This window comes from Rhinolophus hipposideros (assembly GCF_964194185.1).
Source record: "Rhinolophus hipposideros genome assembly, chromosome: 11".
Taxonomy (NCBI): domain Eukaryota; kingdom Metazoa; phylum Chordata; class Mammalia; order Chiroptera; family Rhinolophidae; genus Rhinolophus; species Rhinolophus hipposideros.
The window spans coordinates 77,305,301-77,332,565 of NC_138057.1; the positions used below are offsets into that span (position 1 = coordinate 77,305,301).

General features: G+C 45.7%; 1 protein-coding gene across 16 annotated transcripts in view; it reads left to right on the top strand.

Moving 5' to 3' along the window:
• Positions 1–4,456: 4,456 nt before the first annotated feature.
• The window catches only part of SPTAN1 (spectrin alpha, non-erythrocytic 1), a 59,889-nt gene continuing 37,080 nt past the window's right edge, over positions 4,457–27,265 (top strand). For 7 of the 16 annotated variants that reach the window (XM_081065985.1, XM_081065981.1, XM_081065987.1 and 4 more), the window contains exons 1-12: positions 4,481–4,582; positions 7,200–7,250; positions 16,201–16,440; positions 18,042–18,167; positions 22,167–22,307; positions 22,651–22,797; positions 24,090–24,223; positions 24,393–24,537; positions 24,616–24,770; positions 25,386–25,521; positions 25,943–26,044; positions 26,911–27,048. In XM_081065985.1, the coding sequence (XP_080922111.1) occupies positions 7,218–7,250; positions 16,201–16,440; positions 18,042–18,167; positions 22,167–22,307; positions 22,651–22,797; positions 24,090–24,223; positions 24,393–24,537; positions 24,616–24,770; positions 25,386–25,521; positions 25,943–26,044; positions 26,911–27,048 (1,497 nt within the window). In that variant the 5' untranslated portion in view covers positions 4,481–4,582; positions 7,200–7,217. Of the gene's footprint in view, positions 4,692–6,725; positions 6,889–7,199; positions 7,251–16,200; positions 16,441–18,041; positions 18,168–22,166; positions 22,308–22,650; positions 22,798–24,089; positions 24,224–24,392; positions 24,538–24,615; positions 24,771–25,385; positions 25,522–25,942; positions 26,045–26,910; positions 27,049–27,265 lie in introns of those variants that run through there. The other 9 variants (XM_081065982.1, XM_081065974.1, XM_081065973.1 and 6 more) reach the window with 6 other exon arrangements.

Genomic DNA, 27,265 nt, shown 5'->3' on the forward strand with positions numbered 1-27,265 from the left:
AAACAATTTTCTTTTGGCTTCTTCAGGATATTTACACTAAGTGTGTTGTGTGATCCTGGATTGGAAACGGGACCAAAAAAAAGATGTTTTTGTGTGTGTGTCTTATAAAGGACATTGGGACTAGGACAAAATTTGAATCAAGTCTGTATGTCACATAATTGTATTAGTCAACATTATTTTCCTTACTTTGATCATTGTACTGTGGTTATAAAAATGAATGTCCTTCTTCAGAAATACACATGAAATCCTCGGGGGTAAGTGGGCATGATGTCTGCAACTTATTCTCACATGATTCAAGGGGGAAATGCATATACACACATTTGTGTATTTGTGTCTGTGTACCTATGTAAGTATATACATATATACATACATGGAATAATAAAGCAAATGTGGTCAAATGTTAATAAATTGGGGAAGCTGGGTGTAGGGTCTATGGGATGTCATTTTATCATTCCTGTAACTTTTCTGTAAATCTGAAATTATTTCCAAATTAAACGAGAATCCTCTCTCCCCCACAAAACAAATGAAAAGCCATGCTTACAGTTTGATGAGGTGACAAATCTCAAGGACGTACAATCCTGAGAATAGGACCATGGTGGTGACGAAGGTTACCTTGAAGCCATCACCCTGTAGAAGGTGGAGAGTTGACTAAACAGGTTTTGCAAGATGCTTCCTACTAAAAGGTGACTTGGTGACTTGGAGAGTAGAATTCTAATTCAATGGAGAATGTAATTTACGGACTTGGAAGGCTTGATAGTTCGAGCTAAAAGTTGTGGGAGCTCAGAAGACAGATCCATTTCATTTAGGGCAGCTTTTCCCAGAGAGTTTTTCTGCTGGGTTCTAAAAAAGAGTTCAGCCATCAAAGAAGTTTGGGAATTCTGTACTATATTAAAGGTCAACGAGGGGAAGTAATAGATAAATTAAGAATAGCAGAGCGTTGATCATTGTTGAAGGTGGAGATGGGCATGTGGAGGTTCATTTTGCCGTTCTGTTTACTAGGTTTATCTTCGAAACCTTCCATCTTAAAATGTTTCACTTCTAAAGAAAAGAAAAAAGAACTTTTTCTTGCAGGACTCTGGTGTGCTACACTGTGCTGCTTTGAATTGTTCACCTCTGAGAATTTGCAGTGTGTCCCCCGAGCTGAACGTGGAACTCCTATTTCCAGTGCTTCTCTTGGGCCTAGCATTTTTGGGAATGCACTGTTTGAAATGCTTTACTTGGAGGTTAGGGTCATCAAGAAAGTATCAGCATGGTGCGTGAGGAGAGGAATTTACCTCTTTGCTGTCACCCGTGGTCCTTTTAAGCAAGCCAATCTGTCAAAGCCATGTTCCCAGCAGCTGGCAGGTGTCTTTACTGTGGCCCCTGATTTCAGAAGCACTCCCTGTGTTTTGCTTTGTTTTTAAATTGTGGTAAAATATATGTTAACACAAATTGACCGTTTTAACCATTTGTAAGTGTACAGTCCTGTGGCATTCAGTACACTCACATCGTGTAACCATCCCCACCGTCCATCCAGCTCCAGAACTTTTTCACCTTCCCAAACTGAAACTCTGTCTCCATAAACACTAACTCCCCCTTCCCCTTCACCCCCAGACCTCCCTGGCAACCCCCAGTCTACCTTCTGCCTCTGTGAATTTGACTACTCTAGGGACCTCGTAAGTGGAACCTACAGAATTGGTCGTTTTGTGTCTGGTTTATTTCATTTGACGGAATATCTTCAGGGTTTTTCCAGTCACTGTTCTGAAGCTCTGTGCTGTTCCTTGTCAGCTGACAGTGCAGAATGTTACTGGTATGAGTTGGGAGGAAAAATAGTGGAAGTGCTGGCGCTTGCTTGTTAACTTTGCTCTGTGTGTGTGTGTGTGTGTGTGTGTGTGTGTGTGTGTGTGTGTGTGAGAGAGAGAGAGAGAGAGAGAGAGAGAGAGAGAGAGAGAGAGAGACTGACTCCCAGCGAGAGTGAGCAAGCAACTTTCCATGGCTGGACATGTAAACATCATTACAGTTAGTATATTTCCCAATGGTTGACCTCTTGAACAACTTGAAAAGGTATTGGCACTACCTAGATGCCTAAGCTTTGGTGCACATCAAACCTTCAGAGAACAGGTGGAATAGAAAAAGGAGCTCAGAATTCAGTCCTGCCCACATGCTTTTCAGGAGACCTGGAAAGTTGTGACTGAGAACAAGTTGATTGGATATTATTTTGATGGTTTTCTTTCTTTTTTCTGAATGAGTGTCTCTCAGAAAACAAAGACGGCGATTATCAGCTTTGTCATCTCCCTCTCTCCACACCTAGCTGAGTGTTAGGCATATGGTGAAATTGGTGGCAGGTGAGGCAGGCAAACAATAGAACATGAGAAGAACAGTTTTTTATATGTCTCATTTCCAGTGCCAAATGCTGAATGGAGTGGGTGAGTGAGTGGGAGGTGGAGAGGCCTGGAATACGGTTTTTGGTCTTGTCTCAGATCAAAGAATCAAGGAATATGATTTTTGTTGCTGTATCAATACAGAAGCTCTAAGATCTCCAATCTGTTTTGCATCAAGCACAGGCAGCAAAACCCCTGTTTCACTATGAGGCCAGAGTGATTTAAAAGAAAAAGCCTTCCTTTCTGTAGCTCCTGCCCATGGCCTTGAGACTGTTCTTTGCTGGAGCAGGGCTTGAAAATTTTGAACAGTTGATTGTGTTAGCCATTTTGTACCCAGAGCTGAGTATTTGATTTAACATCTTGCTGCTACCCTCTGGAGAAGAGGCGGTGGACGCCATCAGCTGTGCACAGCCCAGACAGTAGTTACCGGCCTTATTTTCTCTCTACATAGAAAATTGCAGGAAATACTTCTTAGCTCCTACGTTTTTCCTCCAGATTCTGTAAAGCTGCTTCTGGGGTGTGGCCACTCCTTTTCTTTCCTCTCCACTTGGATGGAATAAGGGAGGGGGGGTGGGTTTCCTTACTATCATGGCTACAGCCTGGGTGGCTTAGAACCCAGATTGCAGATCCCAGGCACAGGGGAAGAAGCCAGACTGCAGAGGACCAGGGAGCTCCGGGCTGGGCCTGGGCCCGGGCCCAAGTTCTGGTGCAGTGCCCAGTGCCTTTATATTTATTTAAAGAGGAGGGCTGCTTGGTAACCGGGAGGCTGACGCCTTCCTGAGCTGCAGAGCTCCTGGTCTGCCTGACTGCACAGGAACGATCTGGGTGTTACTACCAATGGCTGCGGCCCAGCTGTCACCCGAGTGGGGGAGGGGAAAGGGCGTCCTAAGCCAGGGCTCTGGATACCGAGTTTAGAGCCAGGCCCTCAAACTGCTAGGACTGTTAAGAACAGAAATTCCAGAAATCTTATTTTTCTTTTCTCAGCACCCCAGCACCCACCATCACGACGCTTCCCTTTCCTATGGGAAGGCAGTATAGCATACTGTTCAAGAGAAGGTTCTGACTGCTTGATTCAAATCCTAGCTTTTCCTCTTGCTAGCTGCCTGACCATAGGCAAGACACCTAGCTTCCATGTTAGAATGCTCATCTGTAAAATGGGGAAATAATACTTAACGTCATAAAATTATTGCAAAGATTTAAAAAAAGGTCACACATGAAATGCTTAGCATAGTGCCTGGTACATGAGGCAAGTTCAATTCATTGTGGCAGGAAGAACCATATCTTGTTTAGAAAATACAAGTGGTGCACCCTATTCCACTGGCGACTTGTGAGAAAGCTTTTGTTGAGAATATAAGAAATTACTAACCCTCCAAATCCCAGAACGACAGACAAATTCCAAATCAGTCGACTTTATTTTTTATGATCGGTTTTGGCCTTTTCCTACCACCTCCTCAAACCCGGAGTCCCCAAATCATCCTCGGTTTCTGACCCCAACCCCCACCAGCGTAGACTGACTTAGGTCCCTGGCCCCAGCCTTCTCCCAGGGTAAGTGGTCAGGAGGAAGAGAAGCACACGGTGATCTCATTCTTTGAGACTGGGCGTTTTTCCGGCCGGGACGCGCAGCATCCCAGCCGGGCTGCAGCGATGGATTCTGCCCCGCCCTTCGCTGCAGTCCTGGAAGGGCTCCCACGGGCGGAGGGGTGGAGGGGCAGGGTGCAGAAGAATCTGTGCAGGGCGGGGAGGGGCAGGATTGGAGAATCCAAGCCGCGGGGAGGGCGGGGCGGCTGCAGCAACTCGGCCCGCCCGGGCGGAGGCAGACGCTCCGCTGCACCGCCGACCCCCATCTCTGGCGCGCGCCCTACTTCCCCGTCCCGCGCGGCGCCCCTGCAATCGACCCTTCCTCAGCACCGCCGCTTCGGCTCCCGTCGGGAACGCTCGGCCTTTTTCGCCGTGCGATCGGGAGGCGAGAGGGAGGGAGCTCCGCCCCCTTTGCTCCACCGGCGTTCGCCCCCGCCCCTCGCGCCGCGGGGGGACACTTCCCCCGCGCTCGCGCCCGCCCGCCGCCGGAACGCGCGTGGCCGCCTATAAAAGAGGTGGGGCGCGCGCGTCGCCGCCACTACCCGCTGCGGAGCGAACTGCGAGGAGCGGAGGCCCCGGAGGCGCGTCGGTCCCTCTGCACCCACCCCAGCCCCACGTCTCACTGCCCTCACCCCCAGGAGCCGGTGAGAGGGAGAGAGGGGGAGCGCGGGCGGAAGCGGGGCCCGAGAGCAGCCGACCCCTGGGCGGGTGGCCGGATCGCCCCCGGGGAGGGGCGGGGCCAGCCGCGGACAGGTGAGCCGGGCGGGCCGCGCCGTTCCCTCCGTCGGGCGGGGAGCCGGGCGAGCCGGCCGCGACCGGCTTATGGCGCGTGGGCTGTGGAGGAGCCGCCTGGCCGAGTCTGGGCGCCGGTGGCTGGAATGTCATTGACTGGGCGGAGGGGGTGGCGAGGCCGCTGGCTCCCCCCCGCCCCCCCGCCCCAGCCTCGCGGCGGCCGCGCCCTGTCCCATCCCACGGCGGCAGGTGGGGCGGGGGCTCCCTTGTCGGGATCGTCCCCACGCTCCTCCAGGCTGCGCGCTCCCCCCACCGCCCCCAATCCCTTCCCTCGGTGGGGAGCAACTTTTGCCCCTCCTTTTCCTAAATCCCTGCGAGCAATGCCGGCTTAACCCTTGAAGGAGGAAGCGCCGAGAGCGGGGGTCAAGGGCTCTTTGATGTGAATTTCATCTCGGTCGGCCTTTCCTTGGCCTTCTCTCTAGACACGGGAAGGTCCGAGGCTGGCCGGCCATCTCCTTTGCTTCCCTGTAATACACAGTTCTTTCCTACTTAGTCGTGATTTGCTTGTAAATAACAGGTAGCTGCGGCGTTTGCTTTTTGTGAGACCCAAATCAAATAATTTAATACTTAGAGTCCTCTTTTTTCCCCCGGAGAACGGATCTTTCCAGTCGAGGACACTATATTATTTGTCAAAAATTCCACAGCCATGCCGGTGTTGAATGATAGAGCAGCCTTTTGTTTGAAAGCCGTCCGTGAATTTGATTAGATGCTTTCCAAAGAGATTGCTTTTAAAAAGGCTCTTTGATGTGCTGAGATACAGTATATTTTAAATAAAGGGCTTGTTAAGGTTAAGGGTTGGATACGTTTTAAATGAAACGCCTGAGCAGACCACAAAGCTGGGCTGAGATGACGCTTGGACTGCTGCAACACACCTTATCACATCTATTTTATATAATAGGTCCTGAAATCTGTAGGCCCTTTGTTCTGCCTTCATCTTGGTCTTTTAGAAAAACTTGATCTCATGGCTGTGAGGGAGGAATAGGAGAGAGACCATATGAAGTATTTTCATAATGTGTTGAGAAATTGCGTCGTCATAGCAATTGGACTTGACTAAAACAGAATGTATCCAAGATGGCAGGGTGGGGGTGTCTTGCAGCCAAGACACAAAATTCTTAAGACTAAGCCGTGGGAACACTCAGCTGTATGAAACCATTGAGCCAAGGTCCCAACTCCACAAACTAGTCATTTCTCTTTCCTTTTGTTACAGTTAATGTCTTAGATTTTGAAAGGTTAAATTGAAGTCAAAATTTGAAAAATGTGCTGCGGGAGGGGAATTGTGCTGCAGTAAGGGCCTCTGTGCAGGAAATTAACAATACGCCTTTTTTAGTAACTGGGCCAGTAATTACTCAAAGGGACCCTCAAAGTGTGCTAGCTGTTATCCAGGGACCTAGAGGAGAGACACAGACTCCAAAGGAGGATTTGCTCTGTACTGGACAGGTGTGAAGCAGTTACTCACCTTAACCATCAGCTCAGTAACATTCTCTGATACGCTTTTGGTCTGTGGCTGGCTCCGTGTTGTTTGGTAATCTAATAACGGGGGAAATGTCATCTGTCGACAGGCTCTAATATGAGCACTGCAAGCAATCTGATGAACAGGCTTAGGTGGGGAGAGCTGTCTTTTAAGCATATTTTTTGGTTCCCTGGGTTAGAATTTTCTCTCCTTTTCCTTGCCTGCCTTCTTCTCAAAGGGAGGGGCCCACTGCGGACCCCGAGAAGTGGCTGTTAGGAATAGTGCTGTCATCGCTGAACCTGCACTAAGGACAGTAGGCACGGGGCCTGCCTCCTCACCAGTCCTCCCGTGGTGAGCTATGCGAGCACTCCACTAGTTGTGCAGCTGGGTCTGCCGAGGCCTGTCAGCTGTGGTGGGTGTAGGTAGAAGAATGCAGCGGCCTGACGGCTGACGGCAAATGCTGACTCCAGGAATGCAGGAGGAAGGCAGCTGCGCTGGTACCTCCCTCCTACCTTTTTTGCATATTTCTCTTGTACTGGTTTTATACAGGAAATGGTATTTTGTAGAGGAAGTGGACCAGTAACCTAGGCCCAAGTCAGATCTTTTGTACCTTGAGTTCTTTCTTGTTTCTGATGATTTCATCAAATCATACTATTTTATTACTGAAGGGAAGGAGATTTAGGAATCACCTCGTCCTGGAAATCTCAGGTAATTCATCGAGACGGTTAGTGTTAAAAAGTATATTCAGGATTATTACTTTATTTGAAAAGTGGGGAAACAGACCCAAAGGGAGGGGGATGACTTGGCACATCTAGATAGGAAGTGTTAAGACTAGACAACCTCGGTTCTGTTTCCACTTTTTAAAGCCCTTGGAAGATTTAGAAGGCACCAGGGAAATATGTGAAATTGGATTTTTAGCTGTGTTCATATATTTTTAAGGATCTGCTTTCTTCATTTTGAAGTTCTTTTGTGCTGTGCCCTTAGAAGCTTGTTATCTTGCTCTCCCCCTCCCTCTTTAGACTCCACATTCCTCCATCATGTTGTCATCGTTTCGTAAACGCAGAATCCAGGTATTTATTTGACCAGCATGCAGGAAATGCGATCTTTTCGGTTTTGCCTGGTTTGCAGTGAAGACACTTTTGTGTCCAAGAAGTTGAATGATCCAAAGAGAGGGGGCAAAAAACCTTGCCTGCATGACCTTCCTGTTAAGGTTACTGTTAGGGTTTATTTTTTTGTGGGTTTTTTGTTGTTGTTGTTTGGTTGGGTTTTGTTTTTTTGGTGTTACATGAACAGAAATCTTCGTAAATTCTAAAATTTCCAAAGCCTCCTGTTTTTTACCTTCCTCTCTTTAAGGCATGGATATATTCATTTCTTACTGTGCTACCGGTATTTGCATGTAGTGTTTGCTGATTTTTTATTTATTGATTGATAGTTACTTGGTTCTTAAAAACCAAGGGACTAAACAGATTATCTTAGATATTTGGAAAAAATAATTTTAAAACATGCAATAAAAATAGTACTTTTAAGTTTGACAAATACTGTAAACTTGGGTTTGTTTCCTGTTCCCTTTGACTTAGTTTTTCTGCCACAATCCCTGTGATGAAATGGAGCTTACTTTTTTTTTAAAAAAAAAAGCTCACTATATATTTGTTTTATTTGTGTACAATTTTTGCGTGTTTGCTAAATTGGACCTTCAAAAAGAAAAATGCTTAAAATTAATGTCTTGATATTCCATAAGGAGAATACAAACTTGGCGAATTCCTAGTGATAATGGGTGATAAATCCAAGGCAGGCCCTTTTATAACTCTGACTGGTTAATTATTGAAAGGAGGTTTATAAAAATGGGCCACATTATGACTTTCTCATTTTGACTCTCAGTAACAGTGTTTTGCACTCAAAATACCTCTCATCTGAATTTTACAGGTTGACCGGTAAGTAGCAGCAAGACAGTGTTTGGGGGGCTTGAGGACGTTTGTACGAGCAGCGCCGCTCTGCGTTTCTGGGTTTTGATGCAATGCAGTACGAGAGACTTCTCTCCAAAGCTAAGTCCCTGCTCACTTCTGCAGAATACGGCTAACACGGCTAACACGTTCAAATGAATTAATCAGTTTGAAGGCTGACATGCAAATCCACAATCCCAATTGGAATGTGGTTTCAGCAAAAAAAAAAAAAAAAAAGTTCATTGTTAAACTGTTACTTGATGTAATGTTTACTTCTGCTTACCAGCAGAACTGCCAGGAGAATCTGCAACTAAGCTGGTTTTGAGTTAATTCATTTGATCTGAGAATCCATTGGTATAAAGTTTTTATAGGTGCTGACCAAGTTCTTTGGTGTTTGTTCTGGGGGAGGTTTTCCACATCCATGGATGTACACTTCTCTTGCTTTGGACATGTGAGAGATGGTGATAGGGTGGCTTTCTAAGCCATGGAAGAAGGGCATTTGCCAGTTCTGCACCTTTGGGCTCTGACTAAACAACAAAAACAAAACTGATGAATACTTTCTGTGACCTTTTGCTTTGGGTGATGTTTAGGAATTTTTCCATAGAGCCAAATGATCTCTGCATCCTGTTACTCCCTAAAATCCATCCCTTTCCTTGCAAAACAATATATCTGGTGTCCTGCCTGCAATCGGAATTCCTTTTGTAGTAATCCAAATGTCTTCCATATGGCACGTTCAGCCTGTTGCAGTGACAGACAGTGGCCCCAATGCTTTGTTGTAAATAGTCCCTCCTTTCATAGTCACTATAATTTTATTCTCTTCGGAGGTCCCGTAGAGAAACGGCTGGATTCTTCCACTCTCCCAGATCAGTGTGAGGTTGTCCTAAGCCATTCACGGCAGGCACTAAGTTTGCAGAGTCCAAAGCATTTGACCTTTGGCTTGAAAATGTTTGTTTCTGCAGTCCTGTCTGTTGCTTAACACAGAGACCTTCTCACCCACCCGCTGCCTCTTCCCGCCCTCTAAAGGTAGACACAGCCCCTAGCACAGTGGTACATAGAGCTTCTGTAGATTAGGTTAAGGTGTTTAAAAATTGCCCAAGTACCAAGGGCTGCCTCAAACAGCTGTCTCGGGGCATTTATCGAGAAGACAAAGATATAATTAATGCCTAGCCTCTTTAGTAGGACTCCATTTTCAGTTGGTATTGTGTATGAATTTGTTTTGGGTATGAGGAGTCATTCTCAGGCATGTTATATCTTTGGATTAAGATAGAACTTTCCTTTTTTCCCTTTATTTTATTTTATTTTTTAAAATTTATTGGGGTGACAATTGTTAGTGAAATCACATAGGTTTCAGGTGTACAATTCTGTATTACATCATCTATAAATCCCATGGTGTGTTCACCACCCAGAGTCAGTTCTCCTTCCATCACCATATATTTGATGAGGTAGAACTTTCTAGCTAAGATTCATATCTTTAGACCCCCGCTCTTTCTTCCCAGACATCTAGCAGTATTGTAAGAACTGACAAGTTCTTTTTATTTATTACAATAGAGGACATGGTGGTAATTCCTGTTTTATCCCCCGAGATTCAGTTCCCGTGACTTGCTGACCGACGCCGCCAGCGTTCTGACTGCTGCATTGCAGCGTTTATAACTAGCCTGCATCTTCAGCCCTCTCTACCAGTCTTTGCAAAAATGTGACCTTTTCCTTTGGTTACCTTAAATGGGAAGCTGTCCTTACACATACAAAGAATACATTCAGCACTTCATTGCCACTCCTTTCTCTGTTCATAGACTTGACTGGCACAATCAGAGCTGATCGGCTGCTTTCAGATAAGCAGTCAGTTGATTGCAGTCCTAGGAAATCAGCTCCTGTGGGTTTTTAGGCCGTTAGTGGACTAGACAGATAGGCTGGTGTGGTTGGAGATTGTTTTTTAGTGGCACTTTTCCCAAAGTCCTCCTTTCTAGCTCTTCAAACGTGCTAATCCCATTAAGGCTGGGTACAGCCTGGAACATTCTCTGTGGAGTCTGCCTATCAGTCAGCTACATATTTCAGGCAGTCATGGCAGAAGGTGGTGCACACAGGCGGGGTCCAAGGGATCCTGCTCACTGTCTCAGTTTCGGGTGAGAAGTTGGAACATCTTTGGGTGGCAGTAGGTTTTCGTGATATGGGACTTTTTCCTGTGTTTAATGTAGTCTATGGAAATGGCCCTTTTGGGAGCAAAAAGAAACTGGAACTTGTGTAGATAAACTAGAGACAGCTCCATATCAGGTTAAGGGTGGGGGGAACTCTTTACAGATAATCTTAGGCTCCTGTGAATCATGCAAATGAAAATTCGGGAATGGCGAGGACAGTGGGAGAGCATTGATGACTTTCAGATGCCCAGCTCCCCAGAGACAGCCAGTTGTGGCTTGGCAGAGCTCCCACCTCCTGACGTCAGCTGATCTACTGCAGGAAAGAAAAGTCCATTATTGCCTGACCAAAGCACTTGGTATAGAATTGACTCGTTCTACTTCACTGGGGTGACAAAGAGGGCCTTTTAGGTTGGTGAATTTCAGCAGGGCCTCACTGGACTGTCTCCCTGGCTTGGTAGGGCCCAGTCAGCAAGGGGGACTCAAGCTGGGCGACTCGCTCAAGTGGAACCTTTGCAATATTACGTTGGGGATTCTTTTTTTCATCATAAAGAGCTGTTTCTCAATGTGATTTCTTAGAAATTTCTGGAGCAGCTAAAGGATTTTAGAAATGCAGGGAATCCTGTGACATGAGGGGGCAGGACAGGCACCATGAGCATTAATCTAAAGACTTCGACATCTCGTGGGAACTCGTGTGCCATGTAGTTGCTTTCATACATAACTGTACCTCCCTTGGAAAGTTTCTTTATGAGAAAATTCTGTAAGCAAGCAGATTAGACACAAGTACCTGTTGTTTTGCCATCTTGACTGTTTCCTGAGGGATGAGAACAAAGAAAGTATATAAATTATTATTGGGGGTGGCCGGTTAGCTCAGTTGGTTAGAGCACAGAGCTCTTAATAAGGTTGCCGGTTCGATCCCCACATGGGCCACTGTGAGCTGTGCCCTCCACAACTAGATTGAAACAACTCCTTGACTTGGAGCTGATGGGTCCTTGAAAAACACAAAAAGTTTACAAATAAAATTATTCTTAACTCTTACTGTTTACTAAGTTAGGAAGACTCAATCTTTTTTTTAATTGATTTTCATTTCTTTTTTTTATTGGGGAATATTGGGGAGCAGTGTGTTTCTCCAGGGCCCATCAGCTCCAAGTCGTTGTCCTTCAGTCTAGTTGTGAGGACACAGCTCAGATCCAAGTCCAGTCGCCGTTTTCCATCTTTAGTTGCAGGGGGTGCAGCCCACCATCCCATGCGGGAATTGAACCGGCAACCTTGTTGAGAGCTCGCGCTCTAACCAACTGACCCATCTGGCCCACCGCCTCTCTGGAAGCTCAGCGGCAGCTCAGCTCCGTGTGTCCAATCTAGTTGTGGAGGGCGCAGCTCACTGGCCCACGTGGGAATTGAACCGGCAACCCTGTTGCTTAGAGCTCGCGCTCTAACCAACTGAGCCCTCCAGCCGCCCAGGAAGACTCAATCTTTAAAAAAGAACAAAACAAAAAACTAAATAGACTTTTAAAAAAATTTTTTTAAAGATTTTATTGGGGAAGGGGAACAGGACTTTATTGGGGAACAGTGTGTACTTCCAGGACTTTTTTTCCAAGTCAAGGTGTTGTCCTTTCAGTCTCAGTTGTGGAGGGTGCCGTTCAGTTTCAAGTTGTTGTCCTTTCAGTCTTAGTTGTGGAGGGCGCAGCTCAGCTCCAGGTCCAGTTGCCGTTGTTAGTTGCAGGGGGCGCTGCCCACCATCCCTTGTGGGACTCAAGGAATTGAACTGGCAACCTTGTGATTGAGAGCCCACTGGCCCATGTGGGAATCGAACCGGCAGCCTTGGGAGTTAGGAGCATGGAGCTCTAACCGCCTGAGCCACCAGGCCAGCCCCTAATTTAGATTTTTTAATGATTAATAATACCCTCTCGGGACCGGCCCCGTGGCTCAGGTGGTTGGAGGTCCGTGCTCCTAATGCCAAAGGCTGCAGGTTCGAATTCCCACATGGGCCATGGGCTCTCAACCACAGGGTTGCTGGTTCTACTCCGGCAAGGGATGGTGGGCTGCTCCTCCTGCAATTAACAACGGCAACTGGACCTGGAGCTGAGCTGCACCCTCCACAACTAAGACTGAAAGGACAACAACTTGACTTGGAAAAAGCCCTTGGAAGTACACATTGTTCCCCAATAAAGTTCTGTTCCCCTTCCCCAATAAAATCTTTTTTTAAAAAAAGAATAATACCCTCTCTCCCTGTTTTCCTTCCAAAGTGGAGGATGTAAAAGGTAGAGGCAGAGAAAGGAATTAACGAACAACCGCACAGCCATCAATAAAAGATATGTCAGTTCTATTCATGTTAAGAATCACTGGTTCTTGCACGCTAGTCTGGGAACCAGAGCATCCCGGGTCACTCTATGAGTTGCTTAGTAGGTGACCTTGTGTCTCCTGACTACTTAACAGTGAAGTGACAGTGTTTCTCTATTTCCAAGTTTAGAATGTAACTGACTCTAATATGTGCCGAGCTCTGTGGTTAGAGAATAAGAGTAAGAGAAGGTCTTTTTTATATTAGAGTTCCTGGGGGACTCTAATTCCCTAAAGAACGTCTGAAAATGGCAGGGAGAAAAACACTAATTACCTGGCAGAATGTGATGGTGCTCGAAGAGGAGCACAACAGAGGGAGTGAGGACTTCTGATTAGGACTCCGAGAAGACGAGGGAGTTGTTTTAGACTTGGAGGGGTTTGTGTGGTATGAAATGGTGCAGATGGGAGAGCGAGAGAAGAAAACGTCCCTGCTGAAGGGAACTCTCTGAGCTGGGGCGTGGACCCCGCCTAGGACCTGTACTTGGCCTTGGTGAGGGAGTTTGTGTGACACGGCTGGAGCAAACAATGCAGATGAATGAGAACAGTCGGGTTTCCAGTCAAGTAAGGGTGGCTGGTTTCGGTGTGGCTGGATCCTTGTCAGAAGTCAGCCTTCCCCAGCGGTGCCTGATGCCCTTCGGGCAGCAGGTAAACTGGCAAGGCCTTGTATTAATAGTTCGGTTTTACTGCAGAAACTCCCCTCTGAGCCAGACACTTCGTTTTTCAAGGTTACCCTCAGCTTTTGGTTTTAAGGACTCTCCTGAAGCCCATTCTGAGAATAGAAAATATTTTTTTTGGACACAGTTACCTATTGATGGTACAAAACAGTGACTTCCTGAGCTTGATTTCCCTGCAGTCCCACCCTACCACAGAGAGAAGAGCAGCTAACTTCTCAGATTATCCTGCCATGTGGTCAGTCTAAGATTAGTAATCCAGACTTGTTCCTCAGGCTGACACCTACATAGTTGTGGAGCTTCAGTCAGCGCATGCTTGATTTGTGATTCTTGTCACGAATTTTGCTTTCACCTGGATAGAGTTCCGGTTTAACTATAGAAAGTGAAGCTTAGGTGGACTATGAGCTCTCTCCCCACCCTTTACAAATGAAGTCAGGACTGTACATGCTTTCCATCATTACTCAAACATTTCTTAATGACCTCTGTGTGCTAGAAATCAGGATACCAAGATTAGATCACTCCGTCTAATTACACCATGGGAAGCATGTAGTATAAGCACTTTGTAAACCTGCCGAAAAGCATGATTAAATCTGAAAAGGAAGGAAGGAAGGAGTATTGAGGATAGCTCAGTATGGAGGATAGCTCAGTATGGAGCTTATTTATTTCAGCTAGGTACTAAGATATAAGTAGGATGGGCGGCCGGATGGCTCAGTTGGTTAGAGCATGAGCGCCTAACAACAGCGTTGCCAGTTCGATTCCCACATGGGCCAGTGAGCTGTGCCCTCCACAACTAGATTGAAAACAACGAGCTGCCACTGAGCTGCTAAGAGGGGCGACCGGATGGCTCAGTTGGTTAGAGTGCGAGCTCTGAACAAGGTTGCCGGTTCAATCCCGCCTACAATGGTGGGCTGCACCCCCCTGCAACTAAGATGGAAAACAGTGACTGATCTTCGAGCTGATAGGCCCTGTTAAAACACACTGTTCCCCAATATTCCCCAATAAAGAATCAAAAAAAAAAACAACCACACAAAACATGATGAACTTTAAAAAAAAAAAAAGACATAAATAGGAGTTATCCAGACAGAGAGAACACTAGGCAAAGAAAGCCTGTGCAAATGGCTTGGAGTCTAAAGAGAATCATGTGTTTGGGAGGAAAAAGTATTTCTATATGCCAAGAGGTAGGGGGCATGGGTGAGAGATGACGCCAGTCAGGTGTGCTGGGCGGCATCGGAAGGTCCTGCTAGAAAAGGTGGGTTCTTTCCTCTCTCAGAAGGGAGCCATAAAGGGCTTTAAAGCACGGCGGGATGTGGCAAAGGATTTTTTTAAAAAAAATAGTTAAATAAGTAAATAAATCAGACTTTGTGGGAGAAAAACAACACAACAAAATAACTGGTTAATACGTGGAGAATAATTTGGAAGAATGGGGATATGGCTAAAATCACCTCAGGATCTCTTTCCTAGGAAGCTAGTCTCTTCGCAGAAAGGTGGTCCTCAGAGTTGATCAGGTGCAGGCAATGCTTTCCCACCACCTCTGGGAGCTGCTTTAATCCCTAAAGAGCTGGAAAGGTGGGACTGGCCCAGATCTCACCAGTGGTGTTTACCTCATAACTGCACGTGGGGGTCGGGAGCACCATGACCCACTCTCAGGCCTAATACTGAGCCTGCTCATCATTTCCCAGTGGTTGGGCCAGGCCAATCAGGAAGGCTTTTAAGTGTTTCCCTGGTAACACAGCTTTTATGCCTTGTATAAATTACAGAATGAGAGTGGAGAGACCACAAAGCTGCTCTGGTCTGCTTCTTTACCAGATCTCAGGATCTTCTCTGTAGAACTCCTGTAATTTTAAAATTAGAAGGGTCTTGCAACCATCTCATTTTCACCTGCCATTTTTAGTCATTTGAGAAAATTGAGGCATAGAGAGGGAAGGTGGCTCGTGCAAGGTCATATGTTACAGACAGAGTTGGAAGCTCTTTGTCATTAATCTGTAGCTACTTCCTTCTGTGGTCCTTCCGTGGTTAAAAGATAAAATGGCTTATTCCTGATAAGAGCAGGTGGCATGTTCTGCGTTTCTCCCATTAATAGGTCAAGTTTTCTTTTTGACATTAAAATTTGGTGACCTAAGGTAAAGTTGAGGCAGATTGAATGTAATGGGAAGTACCACTTACCCAGTTAGCCTGCATTTGCAGTGAACGTGAAATTGATGCTAAAGTTATATAGTCTCCTTGCTTCCCAAATAACAGGGACGTGGAAAGTAGGATAAATCTTTAACCCCACACTTTTTTTTTTTTTTAAAGATACACTGTGATTTTCTTTAAATTGTGCACACCCAGATAAAACTAAGCCTGTTTATTGCCCAGGCTCTCTGGTAGCCTGAAGAAGATTTGTAGGATTGTCGTTTTGGGGTAACTGAGAAATCAGCTACTCTGACTAGGAAAATTCTATTGGTAACTGATGTTAAGGACTCAGTTACTTCCTAATCATTCCCTTTTCTTCAGTGACTAACAGGCTGAGATCTGGAAAGATAGACAAGCTGACTTACGTAAGAGTAGCTTCTGTCTAACCTCCACATAATGAAATGCATAGACCAGATGAAAGGACTTTGGAATGGATTTCTCAATAATTCCTTGAGTACCAATGTTGGCGTTTCCTTTGAATTCTCAAAGCTCTTGTAGAATTGACAGTATAAACCATCGTTCTACTCACATTTTCCGCTGGTTTCATTGCCTTGTTGGTTAGCCATCCTCGGAGGGACCCACGTAAGCAGCTATTTTAATCAAAGGAGGAGGATCCGGGCTTTGTTGTTAGATCTCGAGAAGGGGCTATCTTCTCGATTCATTTGTCTGCTAGCGCTGTCTTATAGTTCTTTCCTTCCCTTTAAAGAGGCTGACTCCATTCAGTCTTATTTTGGTGTCTGGTGCTGATCCCCGGGCATTCTGTCTTTTCAGAAAATGGACCCCAGTGGGGTCAAAGTGCTGGAAACGGCAGAGGACATCCAGGAGAGGCGGCAGCAGGTCCTGGACAGGTATCACCGCTTCAAGGAGCTCTCTACCCTGAGGCGCCAGAAGCTTGAAGATTCCTATCGATTCCAGTTTTTCCAAAGAGATGCTGAGGAGCTGGAGAAATGGATCCAGGAGAAACTTCAGATCGCCTCCGATGAGAACTACAAAGACCCAACTAACCTGCAGGTGCGTGTGAGCTTCCCTGAGCTGTGTGCCCAAATTCAAGAGCTCAAATGTTTTTGCTCAAAAATTAAGCAAAGAAAGTCATTTAATTATGACCTTGAGCGATCGGGCAGCAATAAGAAGGTAGATAAGACGTAAGGAAGGACGAACTCACTACCCTGCAAAACCCTGAGTGTATGCATTAGTGAGGGTGAATGTGGCATCTTGCGGGTTTTAATTTATCTTGTCTGGATGCTTTAAGCTGATGGTTCTCAAGCCATTGCCTTGCAACCGTTGGAATTATGTTTTTTGAGAAAAGTGCTCACAGTGTTATTGCTGGTGAAAAGTCATAGTTAGGAGACTCTTAGCAACTCGCTAGTAGGTCTTATCAAACACAAAGCCTTTAAAAATCACTGAGTTGTACACAAGACACGTTAATTTTATGGTGTAAATTATACCTCAGTAAAGCTGTTTAAAATAAAAAAGACAGACATCCCATCGATATTTGCTGAAAGACTTTGGCAAATAGAGCAGTAGTTGGGCCCATGGTTCTTGTATTACACATGTCAAAGTCATTTAAGATGAAAAAATGGTTTAGGCAGACCCCCCTCGCAGCAATTAAAAAGACGGACATATTGAGAAATAGAATGTATCAAATCAAAGAGTGTGGCTTCTAAAGCAAGCTGAAAAATGCATTACCGTATTTTGCCTTGTATAATGTGCACTTTTTTGCCCAAATTTGTGAGGGAAAAATAAGGATGCACATCGTACATGGGTAATACTAATTCCGTATCTGTATAAATGTTTTTAATTCTTTTACTTATGCTTATGAATTAAAAGTGTAACTCTAGAAATCAATAACGATATCTATATGTAAAACAATACCCTGGAATACGATGATCTGTTTTATTGAATTTACGACAAACTTACAAGAACGAAGAGTTCTAGAGTTCTTGGTCTTCTATGAATCGTAGATACCATAAATTTGTAACCGGTATATAAAATTTCTTGTACCTTGTATCTGTTCTTGCGTTTTGTAATTATTTGTTACATAAAATTCCTTGTACCATAATATGTTAAAAAATAAATGCCGAAATTCCTTTATAATACAAAAAACAAGTACCTAAATGCAAACAAATAAAAATTTGAATTAAAACAATTAAAATGAAAGATTTTTTTTCCCCCTGAAAGTTTGGGCCCAAAATGTGGGTGCGCGTTATACACAGGAGCACATTATACTCAGCAAAGTACCGTGTATCACGAGGAAATGCGGGTGAATTATTCAAGGGTAAACTACATGCTCAGAAAACTCAGTGTGGTTCAGTTTTTCTAGAACAGATTGGATGTCCACATAAAGGCTAATTTCCTGACAGACAGTAATGTTAGGAGATTTTGTAGCATTTTGCTGTCTGTAAAGCTGGTGGTCCTCTCCAAGCTTTCAGAGGGCCAGTGTAGATGCAGTGAGAGTAACTGAACAGGTACGGGGGTGGGAGGGATGCTGAGTGCTGTGTCCATAATCAGAGGGAGTGGGATTCAACAGAGGTGAATAATGAGGGGTGGGAGGGGGGACAGAATAATGAGTGCTCAGTGGTTCATCTGTGACTCACTTCATGGTCCACCAACAGGGCAAGCTTCAGAAGCATCAAGCCTTTGAAGCTGAAGTGCAGGCCAACGCAGGAGCCATTGTTAAGCTGGATGAAACTGGAAACCTGATGATCTCAGAAGGGCATTTTGCATCTGAAACCATAAGGGTGAGTAAGAATAGTGCCTGGTATGGATGGATGGCCTGCATCTGGTTGGTAGAGGAAAGTGGATTAATGCTGACATGCAAATGTGGGTTCCTAAAAAGAGTTCTAGCTTTTAAAAGAATTTGTGAAGTCTCCTAAAGCAGTTACCCACATCCTGCCTTTGTAATATGATGGTTCAGTATGAATATAAACAAGTGTTTGTATGCAGGAAATTAATATCATCGAAGAACAAATTATAGTGTGGCTATACTTGAAAGAAGTTCACCTGGTAGTTAGGTGGGAGGGCATATTAGTGAAGTTGGTGAATTTAGGGATTAGGATACAAAGACAAATAGGATAACCACAGTCTCTATAAAGAAGGTTCTCTGTTGGAAAAGTTGTTCTCTGGATCTGGTGGCTTGCCCTAGGAGGGGCTTAGCTGAGCTCTAGTCAGCAAGCCCTTAAAAGTCCCACTGGAAGGGATGATTTGTGGCGTCTGTTGGTCAGTGACCAAGTGATAGAACCCACTTTGAAGCAGGAGTCCTCAGGTTCTTTGTCTGGCTCGTTTTGGTGCCGGGTCACTAGAGTCGGGGCAATAATTGATTTTTCTCCTCTTTGTATAACAAGCCTCTTTAGGATGCAGTATGCATTTAGCATGAGTGACTTCATGTCTGTCTTCATGTGTTGTTCTTTGTCACCCAAAGTCTCATTCCACTGAAGGACCAGGCAGTCCTAAAGATTGAGATGAAAGTGACAGTCTTAGGTAGGCTCCATCTAGAACTGTTCTAACCCCCCACCACGCCCCCGGTGCCCTGATGCCCAATGTGGAGGTTTCGTTCCCTTAGGTGCTGGTCTGGTGATTTTCAACAATAAATACTTGTTGTCTGTCTTGTTGATAACAGTCTGCAGTCTCGTATCAGAGACTTGTAATTAGCCCTAAGCTTACTATTAACTATTACCAGTAATGATTATAAATAGGAAATAAAAGTAAATTTTAAATGTCATAGGACCAACTGTTGGATTACATTTACACCTACCTGACTTACATTTAAACTGTTAGGGTAATGTAATATGTGTCTCTGCAATTAAATACAAATATTTATCTGCCATTTTCCTACTACTTTGCATACAGCCTGTAGTAAATGAAATCAGCATGCCTTATTTCTTTGCTAGAAGTTGTTTTCCCAGAGTGAGTGGGGCTGCTCTGTAGTAGTGTAACCTGGTGACAGAAAGAGAGCATTGAGAAATAGATCAAGTGTTTTTGGCTTTAGCAGTTAATCTGGGAAAGGGGGTGACCCAAAGCTCACTCCATACAGGTCTATTAGTAAGTACCCTTTTCCTGTTTAGAGACCTTATTAAAGTGACATCTAAAAGTATGATTAGTGGGGCTGACCAGGTGGCTCAGGCGGTTAGAGCTTCGTGCTCCTAACTCCGAAGGCTCCCGGTTCGATTCCCACATGGGCCAGTGGGCTCTCAACCACAAGGTTGCCGGTTCAACTGCTCGACTCCTGCAAGGGATGGTGGGCAGTGCCCCCTGCAACTAAAATTGAACAACGGCACCTTGAGCTGAGCTGCTGCTGAACTCCCGGATGGCTTAGTTGGTTGGAGCGCGTCCTCTCAACCACAAGGTTGCCGGTTCGACTCCCTGGTGGGCTGCGCCACTTGCAACTAACAACGGCAACTGGACCTGGAGCTGAGCTGCTCCCTCCACGACTAAGACTGAAAGGACAACAACTTGAAGCTGAACGGCACCCTCCACAACTAAGATTGAAAGGACAACAACTTGACTTAGAAAAAAAGTCCTAGAAGTACACACTGTTCCCCAATAAAGTCCTGTTCTCCTTCCCCAGTAAAATCTTTAAAAAAAAAAAAAAAAGAAAAGTACGATTAGCTACTATTTATGGAGTAGCTATTAGCTATTTATGTGCAAACAACACTTTGCTGGGAATTTCACATACATTGTCTGTTATCTTTACAATAAATTTGCAAGGCAGCCATTATCCCATAGTATAGCAGGATAGAAACTGAAGCACAGAGAAGTTTGAGTAACTTGCCCAAATTCACACAGCTAATAGGTGACAGAACTGGAATTTCATTCCACTCTTCTGTCGTCACAAGCATTTGCTTTATTTTTCCAACCTGTATTTCATTTCTATTGATCCCTTGATCCATTTCTCCGGTTCCCCATCTGTCAGCTGGTTATACCACTAAAGAGCAGCCCCACTCACTCTGGAAACACAGCTTCTCTGGAAGCTCCGGCTGCTTGCCCATGCCCCTGTTGAGAAATGCACCTGAGTCACAAGCAGGATTTCTCCTCCACCCTGTCAGCTTCGGTGTGTTTCTTCCGTGCCCCTGCCTCCCTGCCCACTCACAGTCTCAAACAATAGTGAGCTTGTGAAGCTGGACTGGTTATCCTGCAGTGTCTACAAGATCAAACAAAGCAGGAATGGGAAAGTCGTCCATTGCTGGGACAGGCCTGGCCCTGGTTCTTCACTGAGAGTGTGGAGATGAAATTTGTGAGAAACCAACAGTCGACTTGAAGATGAGGTTTTCTTTAGCCTTCTGTGGACTTATTTTTAACTTGAGCAAAGAGCTCTCATTTCATCATTATTTCATGCTCATGGTTCCCATGGTGATCCGGGCTTGGTAATTATCGGGCCCCATAACTCAGTGACTTAGTTTGGCAGGCAGGGTTAACAGAGAGGAGGTGGGTGGCCTGCGGAAAGTGTCTGTGTCCTGGATAACCTGTCTGTCACTGGTTTAGACTTTCACACCGTACCGGACGGCGTGGCGTCCCATAGTCACCGCCACCCACATCGGGTCCCACATTCGAGTAGGTGGAGTATTGAGTTGCTGTGGGTTGCTTTTCCCCCTTGCCTTGGAATGCCTTTCACTTCCTTCCCAATGGTGGGTTCCAGTTTTAACCATCAGTGGCGGAAGTGATTGTAGTGGTGGAAGTGAATTGTGTGAGCTTTGTTTTTCTCCCACTGCTTTCTCCTTTCACGTGGAAATGTCCAGCTTGTTTCTAAGCGAATCCACCCATGTTGACTAGCCCATGGCTTTCACATTTTCAGTTTGCTGAGAGTGGCATCTCAATGATGGGTGGATCCCAGACGTCTCTTCTGTTAGCATTTAACCCTTTTGTGTTTGTTTTACTGGTGTCTGTCAGAGTTACCCAGAAACTCCCAGTATCTTGGGTAGGCATAACTACCGCATTGAGATTGGACTACAATACAAGAGTGCATCACCTAAGCTTGAATTGATGATCAATTCCCCCCAGTTCTTGACAAGTCCTTACCAGGACTGCTGTGAGAACCCAAAGATGCTGGGATGTGAACATGTTTGGGCCTGTGGCTGCCACTTGGGTGAAGTTTGAAATAAACCTAACCTAAGATGTACCATAAATTCTTTTCATAGAAGCTCCAAAACTTTTTCTGCCAAGAATCCTTTTTGACAGCTGATTACGTTTCAGAACCCCATCTTTTCTACTTTTATACTAAGGTTGCCCTGTTTACTTCTGCCTCTTCACATTTCTTCACATTTTTGGTGTCTGTAGGATCTCTTGTTTTGACTTTTCCCTTTACCTCCATGAATTCAGAAATACCCGTTAGTAATTTTTACTGAAGTGCCACGTTAATTCCTCATCTTTCTTTCCCCAGTAGTGTTCTGACCTAGGTATCCCACTTTAGTAAGTTAATAACAACCAGTAACATTAAATATTTACAAATAACATAAAATCAATAATTAATCATTAATAATAATTAATAATTCCCTTGAAGTAACGGCCTATGAAATCTGCCTATGAAAAGTCAGTTATTTTGTATTCTCAGACCTACCAAATCACCATGAAATACATGCTTTTTCCTGTTCTCACTTAAATTTCTGATTTCCTCTGAGTTTAGGGATTATCTTTTTTAAAGACTTGCTCTGAGCTTCCTGAGGTTTCTGACTCGTCAGAAGTCTCTGGAAGAGCCAGATCCCATTGAAGCGGCTGTAACACATAGGTTGAATGTCCACCTCCAGACTCGTTTGCTGGAGCTACACCGCCAGTGGGAATTACTTTTGGAGAAGATGCGAGAGAAAGGAGTCAAACTGCTGCAGGCCCAGAAGCTGGTGCAGTACTTACGGGAATGTGAGGACGTGATGGATTGGATCAATGACAAGGTATGTGTCGAGAAGCAAGGTTTGCGGGCTCAGCCTTCCGGGAAGAAACGGGGGAGGTCCGCCGACCTGCATTGGAGAGCCAGTGTTCGCAGGAGTGACAGTGGGACTGCTGTGCTCTGGTGTGTTCTGTCTGTAACTCTGACACTTGGAATCTCTGGGACCGAAACGCCATCCCCTCAACCTCCTACCTAGGAGAGGAACTAAAATCCCAAACCACACAGAAAACCGCATCCGTCAAAGCTGACGTGCCCCATCCCAGCGTGCCTATGTCATGCTGAGTTCTGGGAGCCGTTGTTACCAAGTGTTGGTCAGTGACTCCAGCTCTGTCACGGTCCCTGAACAGGAAGCAATCGTGACTTCTGAGGAGCTGGGCCAGGACCTGGAGCATGTGGAAGTTTTACAGAAGAAATTTGAAGAGTTTCAAACAGATATGGCTGCCCATGAAGAAAGAGTTAATGAAGTGAACCAGTTTGCTGCCAAACTCATTCAGGTAAATAGCCAAATGCTCTGTGCGTCTCACAACATCCTTTTATTTACTGTCTAGTGTTTGCAGAAGAATATTTTGGTGACTGGTTCCCTATTTTCTGAGTGAGGAAGTTTTGGTAAGCATGCCGAAGAGTTTTAAAGTTCAGAGGGAAGCAAGGCAGCAATACTGATTATTCCTAAATTCGGAAGTGCTTTTTAACTTGGGGCCAAGGGCAGGAAGGGCAGGGTTCATCTGATCCGTTTCCTCCACCCACTTTCGAATAGAGCTCCGTACATCTTTTATTGGGCTGCTGGAGCTGGGCGTCGGGGTTTCTCAGACGAGGGTGTGGTAGCGAATGCTTCTTAGGATTGGCAGGCGTCCACTGGAGGCCTGATGGCTCTTCCCTGGGCTCTCCACTGAGCTGTGGAGCCATTCAGAGGGGAGTGACGCAACCCTTCCCCATTGCCAATGTGTGCAGTCCTGTAAGCTGCTCTCTTATTCTCACCTTCCACTGCAGGGGTCAGAGTGCTCCAAAAATAGCAATCAAGTAGGATGAGCTAGACAGTTGTTGCTTTTAGGGAAATTCGATTTTGGGGTTACAAATTGGAAATGTATGGATTTGCATCAGGCCTGCTACTTGCTCCCTTCCTGATTAGTGATGAAGCGAAAGAAGAGCCAATGTCCTTCAGAAACACGTCCCCCTTCTGGGGACAGATGTGCTACCCCGATTCTTGGGCCAGCCTACGGTTGTACTGAGAGCAACAGGCCGAGCCCATGGTCTCACAGCTGGACCCCAGAACTCTGACATATTCCATCCACCTTATTACTTGACACATCAGGTTTATTAAAACAAAACAAAAATGTGGTTGGTGGGGGAGGATGCTTTGAGAGAGCAGCCTCCAGTCTAAAGTCAGGAACAAACCCTGAGAACCATGTTTATGGGCAGTAATGTGAATGGCCTTGTGAATTTGAAATACCAAATTTTTGAGCCGGTGGGGCAGAGGTGGGCACACTGATGACGTGGCTGCAAAGTGGCCGCTGAGGTGTTTGTCAACACACAAGTTTGCTCCCGGTGCTCACACTGCTCCATACCCTTGCCACCCACCTCCAACGGCCAGCTAATGGCTCTTCCCTTTCATATGAAAGGAAACGGGCTCTTTTTGAATGAGCTTCATGTAGTCCACACAAAAAAATGCTGTTTCTTTCGAATGATGGGAGGTTTGCCAGAGTGGCTCCTTCGGGGAGCCAACCCCAGGGGACCAGTTGGAGGAGCCAGGGCTGGTAGGCCAGGGCCCGTCTCGTATTCTCCTGTTCAGGAGCAGCACCCCGAGGAGGAGCTAATCAAGACCAAGCAGGACGAGGTGAACACAGCCTGGCAGCGGCTGAAGGGCCTGGCTCTTCAGCGACAGGGGAAGCTCTTTGGGGCGGCTGAGGTTCAGCGCTTTAACAGGTACCAGGCCTGGGCGTGGGGCTCCCAGGAATGGGCCGCTCCTGGAGGGGTCAGGTGTGTGGCCTGTGCTCGGGAGTGGCTGGAGCTGACTGGGTCTCGGCCCAGTGTGGCGTTCCCAGCTCTAGGCGTTCGTCCGAACTCTGGGTTAACTGGCGCTTTTCTTCTATAGGGATGTGGATGAGACCATCAGCTGGATTAAGGAAAAGGAGCAGTTAATGGCGTCTGATGATTTTGGCCGAGACCTGGCCAGTGTTCAGGCTCTACTTCGGAAGCACGAGGGTTTGGAGAGAGATCTGGCTGCGTTAGAGGACAAGGTAGGTTTTGAAAGCAGCCGATTCTATAAATCAGTTACCAGGGGTCAGGAGAGCGGCTCTGACGGTGTGGGTTTCTAGGTCAAAGCCCTGTGTGCCGAGGCTGACCGCCTGCAGCAGTCACACCCTCTGAGCGCCACTCAGATTCAAGTGAAGCGAGAGGAGCTGATTACAAACTGGGAGCAGATCCGCACTCTGGCCGCAGAGAGACACGCGCGTCTCAACGATTCATACAGGTAGAAATAACCCGGCGCTCAGCATCCCATGTCGCTGCACTTTTTAGAGAAGAGGAAGGCAGGTTAAGGGTCAGTTCCATATGCTGAGAGCTTCTGGATACCCTGCCAGGTCTCCTTTACCAAGAAAATGCAGATGACTTTTTCCTACCTATGTTGTATTTGGAGACTGGCACCTTCACATTGTGTACATGTGTATACACACGTAGTGTTTATAGCTTCGTAAATAGCCTTCTTTCATCCTATGTCACTGTTGTGACCAATAGTGCTTAGCGGTGTAAGCACCACGTGGAATATCAAAATTGAGTAAATCAAGGGTCGAAAAGGGAAGGGATGCCTCTTACTTACTACCCAGGTGTTGAACTTGGGAATGACATGGAAGTGGAAAGTAAGGGACAGGACTGGGGAATTATAGTGATGGACAGAACCTACGTTTCAAAAGATTGACTTCAGCCTTCTTTTGCTTTCCTTTGGATTCAAAGAGTCCACATTTCCCAGGACTAGAGTTTGTGTGGTTTGTTAGACTTTTGAATACACAGAATTTGAAGCTCTAGAGAGGCATTTTCCGTCCTCGGAACTCCGTTGGAAACATCCAGTGACTTCTTTGCTTTTCCCTAGGCTTCAGCGCTTCCTTGCTGACTTCCGTGACCTCACCAGCTGGGTGACTGAGATGAAAGCCCTCATCAACGCAGACGAACTTGCCAATGACGTTGCTGGTGCGGAAGCCCTTCTGGATAGGCATCAGGAGCACAAGGTAATGTGTCAAGAGCTAGAAGTAAAGACGTGAGCGTACAATGCATCAGTGGAGCACTTAGAGTCAGAGTGGCTGAAACTTGGTTCACGGGTAGTTCCCATACCAGGTACCAAAATCATAGTAAACAAATCTGGTTGGCGCAAGGAACACAGACCAATGGGAAAGTCAGAGCACTCAGACCCTGTGACTATATGGAAAATTCACAGGGTTTGACAGGGGTGGCATGCAAAGCCAGTAGGAAACAGACTTCTTAATAAGTGCTGCTCTCGTTTGATGGCCTAGACTGGTTTTAGGAAACCTGGCTAATCTTTCATTCTCTTCTTCATTCTAGATGTGATACTCTGATTTGTAATGATTATTTGAAATTCAACAACTTCTCTTTTACACGCTCTGGGCATAAACTGCCTTTTTCCCCCTGTAGGGTGAAATTGACGCCCACGAAGACAGCTTTAAATCTGCAGATGAATCTGGACAGGCCCTGCTTGCCGCTGGTCATTACGCCTCAGATGAAGTGAGGGAGAAGGTAAGAGAGGAGAAAAGATTCTTTTTACTAAACGTCTCTGAAAACTGTTATCCATCCTTAAATGTCCCGACACTGCATTTACCATGAGGCGTGGGAAGACTTAGGGGTCCGCCAGAAGTTAAGGAGCAGCTTCTTCAGAGTATGTACAGCAGGGCTATGAATACATTTCCTACTTAAAGGAGACTTTGCAGAAAGCTGAGTCCTGCATTAGAAGTTGGAGCCAAGAGAAAATACATTTTTATAAAATTAGTGAGTATATACGTTTCAAAGCATCTTTGAGTATAAAGTTGCCTGAGGAACATTAGATAAGCATATATTTTGAAATTATATAGACTAAAGGAGCTGTTTCATGACATTGTTGTCATTAACTTTGGAACCCACAGATTATGCTGGGGCATTCGTGAATGTCACGTTTTATGGAGTTCCCACTCAATGCACATTTCTCAACTCAGAGTCTCTATGCCATGTATACAGCTTCACCTTTAGATAGATGCCCTTTTTCTTCTGCCTAGGAGTTTCCTTAGCATCTTTACCTGAAATCATTGGTGATAAAGTGGCAATAAATGAATTGTAGATTGACTAGAATTGGGCTGTCCCTCTGTATTCAGCCTAAACATACGAGCTGCTCAGGATTCGTGTGATTTCTTGTAACTTGGCTGCCGTGTAAATGTGGAGGCGATTCTTCCCCTTTACACACTTGATCTTAGCCAAAAGGCCAAGAAGCGATATTCTTCCCCTTTTAGATATCAGAAGAGAGACCTGGAGATGATCATGAGGGTCTGAAATTCTGGGGCAGCCTTTATGGCCGAATGGAGGGCTTCGGGACTGACATTTTCACCTGCCTTTCTGTTTCCTCTTCTTCCAAGCTGACAGTTCTCTCTGAGGAAAGAGCCGCCCTGCTGGAGCTGTGGGAGCTGCGCAGGCAGCAGTACGAGCAGTGCATGGACCTGCAGCTCTTCTACCGCGACACCGAGCAGGTGGACAATTGGATGAGCAAACAAGAGGTAGGTAACTTGTGAGCAGAAACCTAGCCAATGGGGTGAGCAAAAAAAAGTCTTTTTTTCTGTTTCATCTGCTGGTTAGCTGGCTTGTTGAGGGTAGGAAATCATTATCATCTCAGTTCCAGTGAAGAGGGGAAGCTGGGCCAGCCTCTGTCGTCTCTGCCATGTTTCTCCTGCTGCTGAGATCGCAAGGCCGTCAGAAAGGGCTCGTTTCAGATGA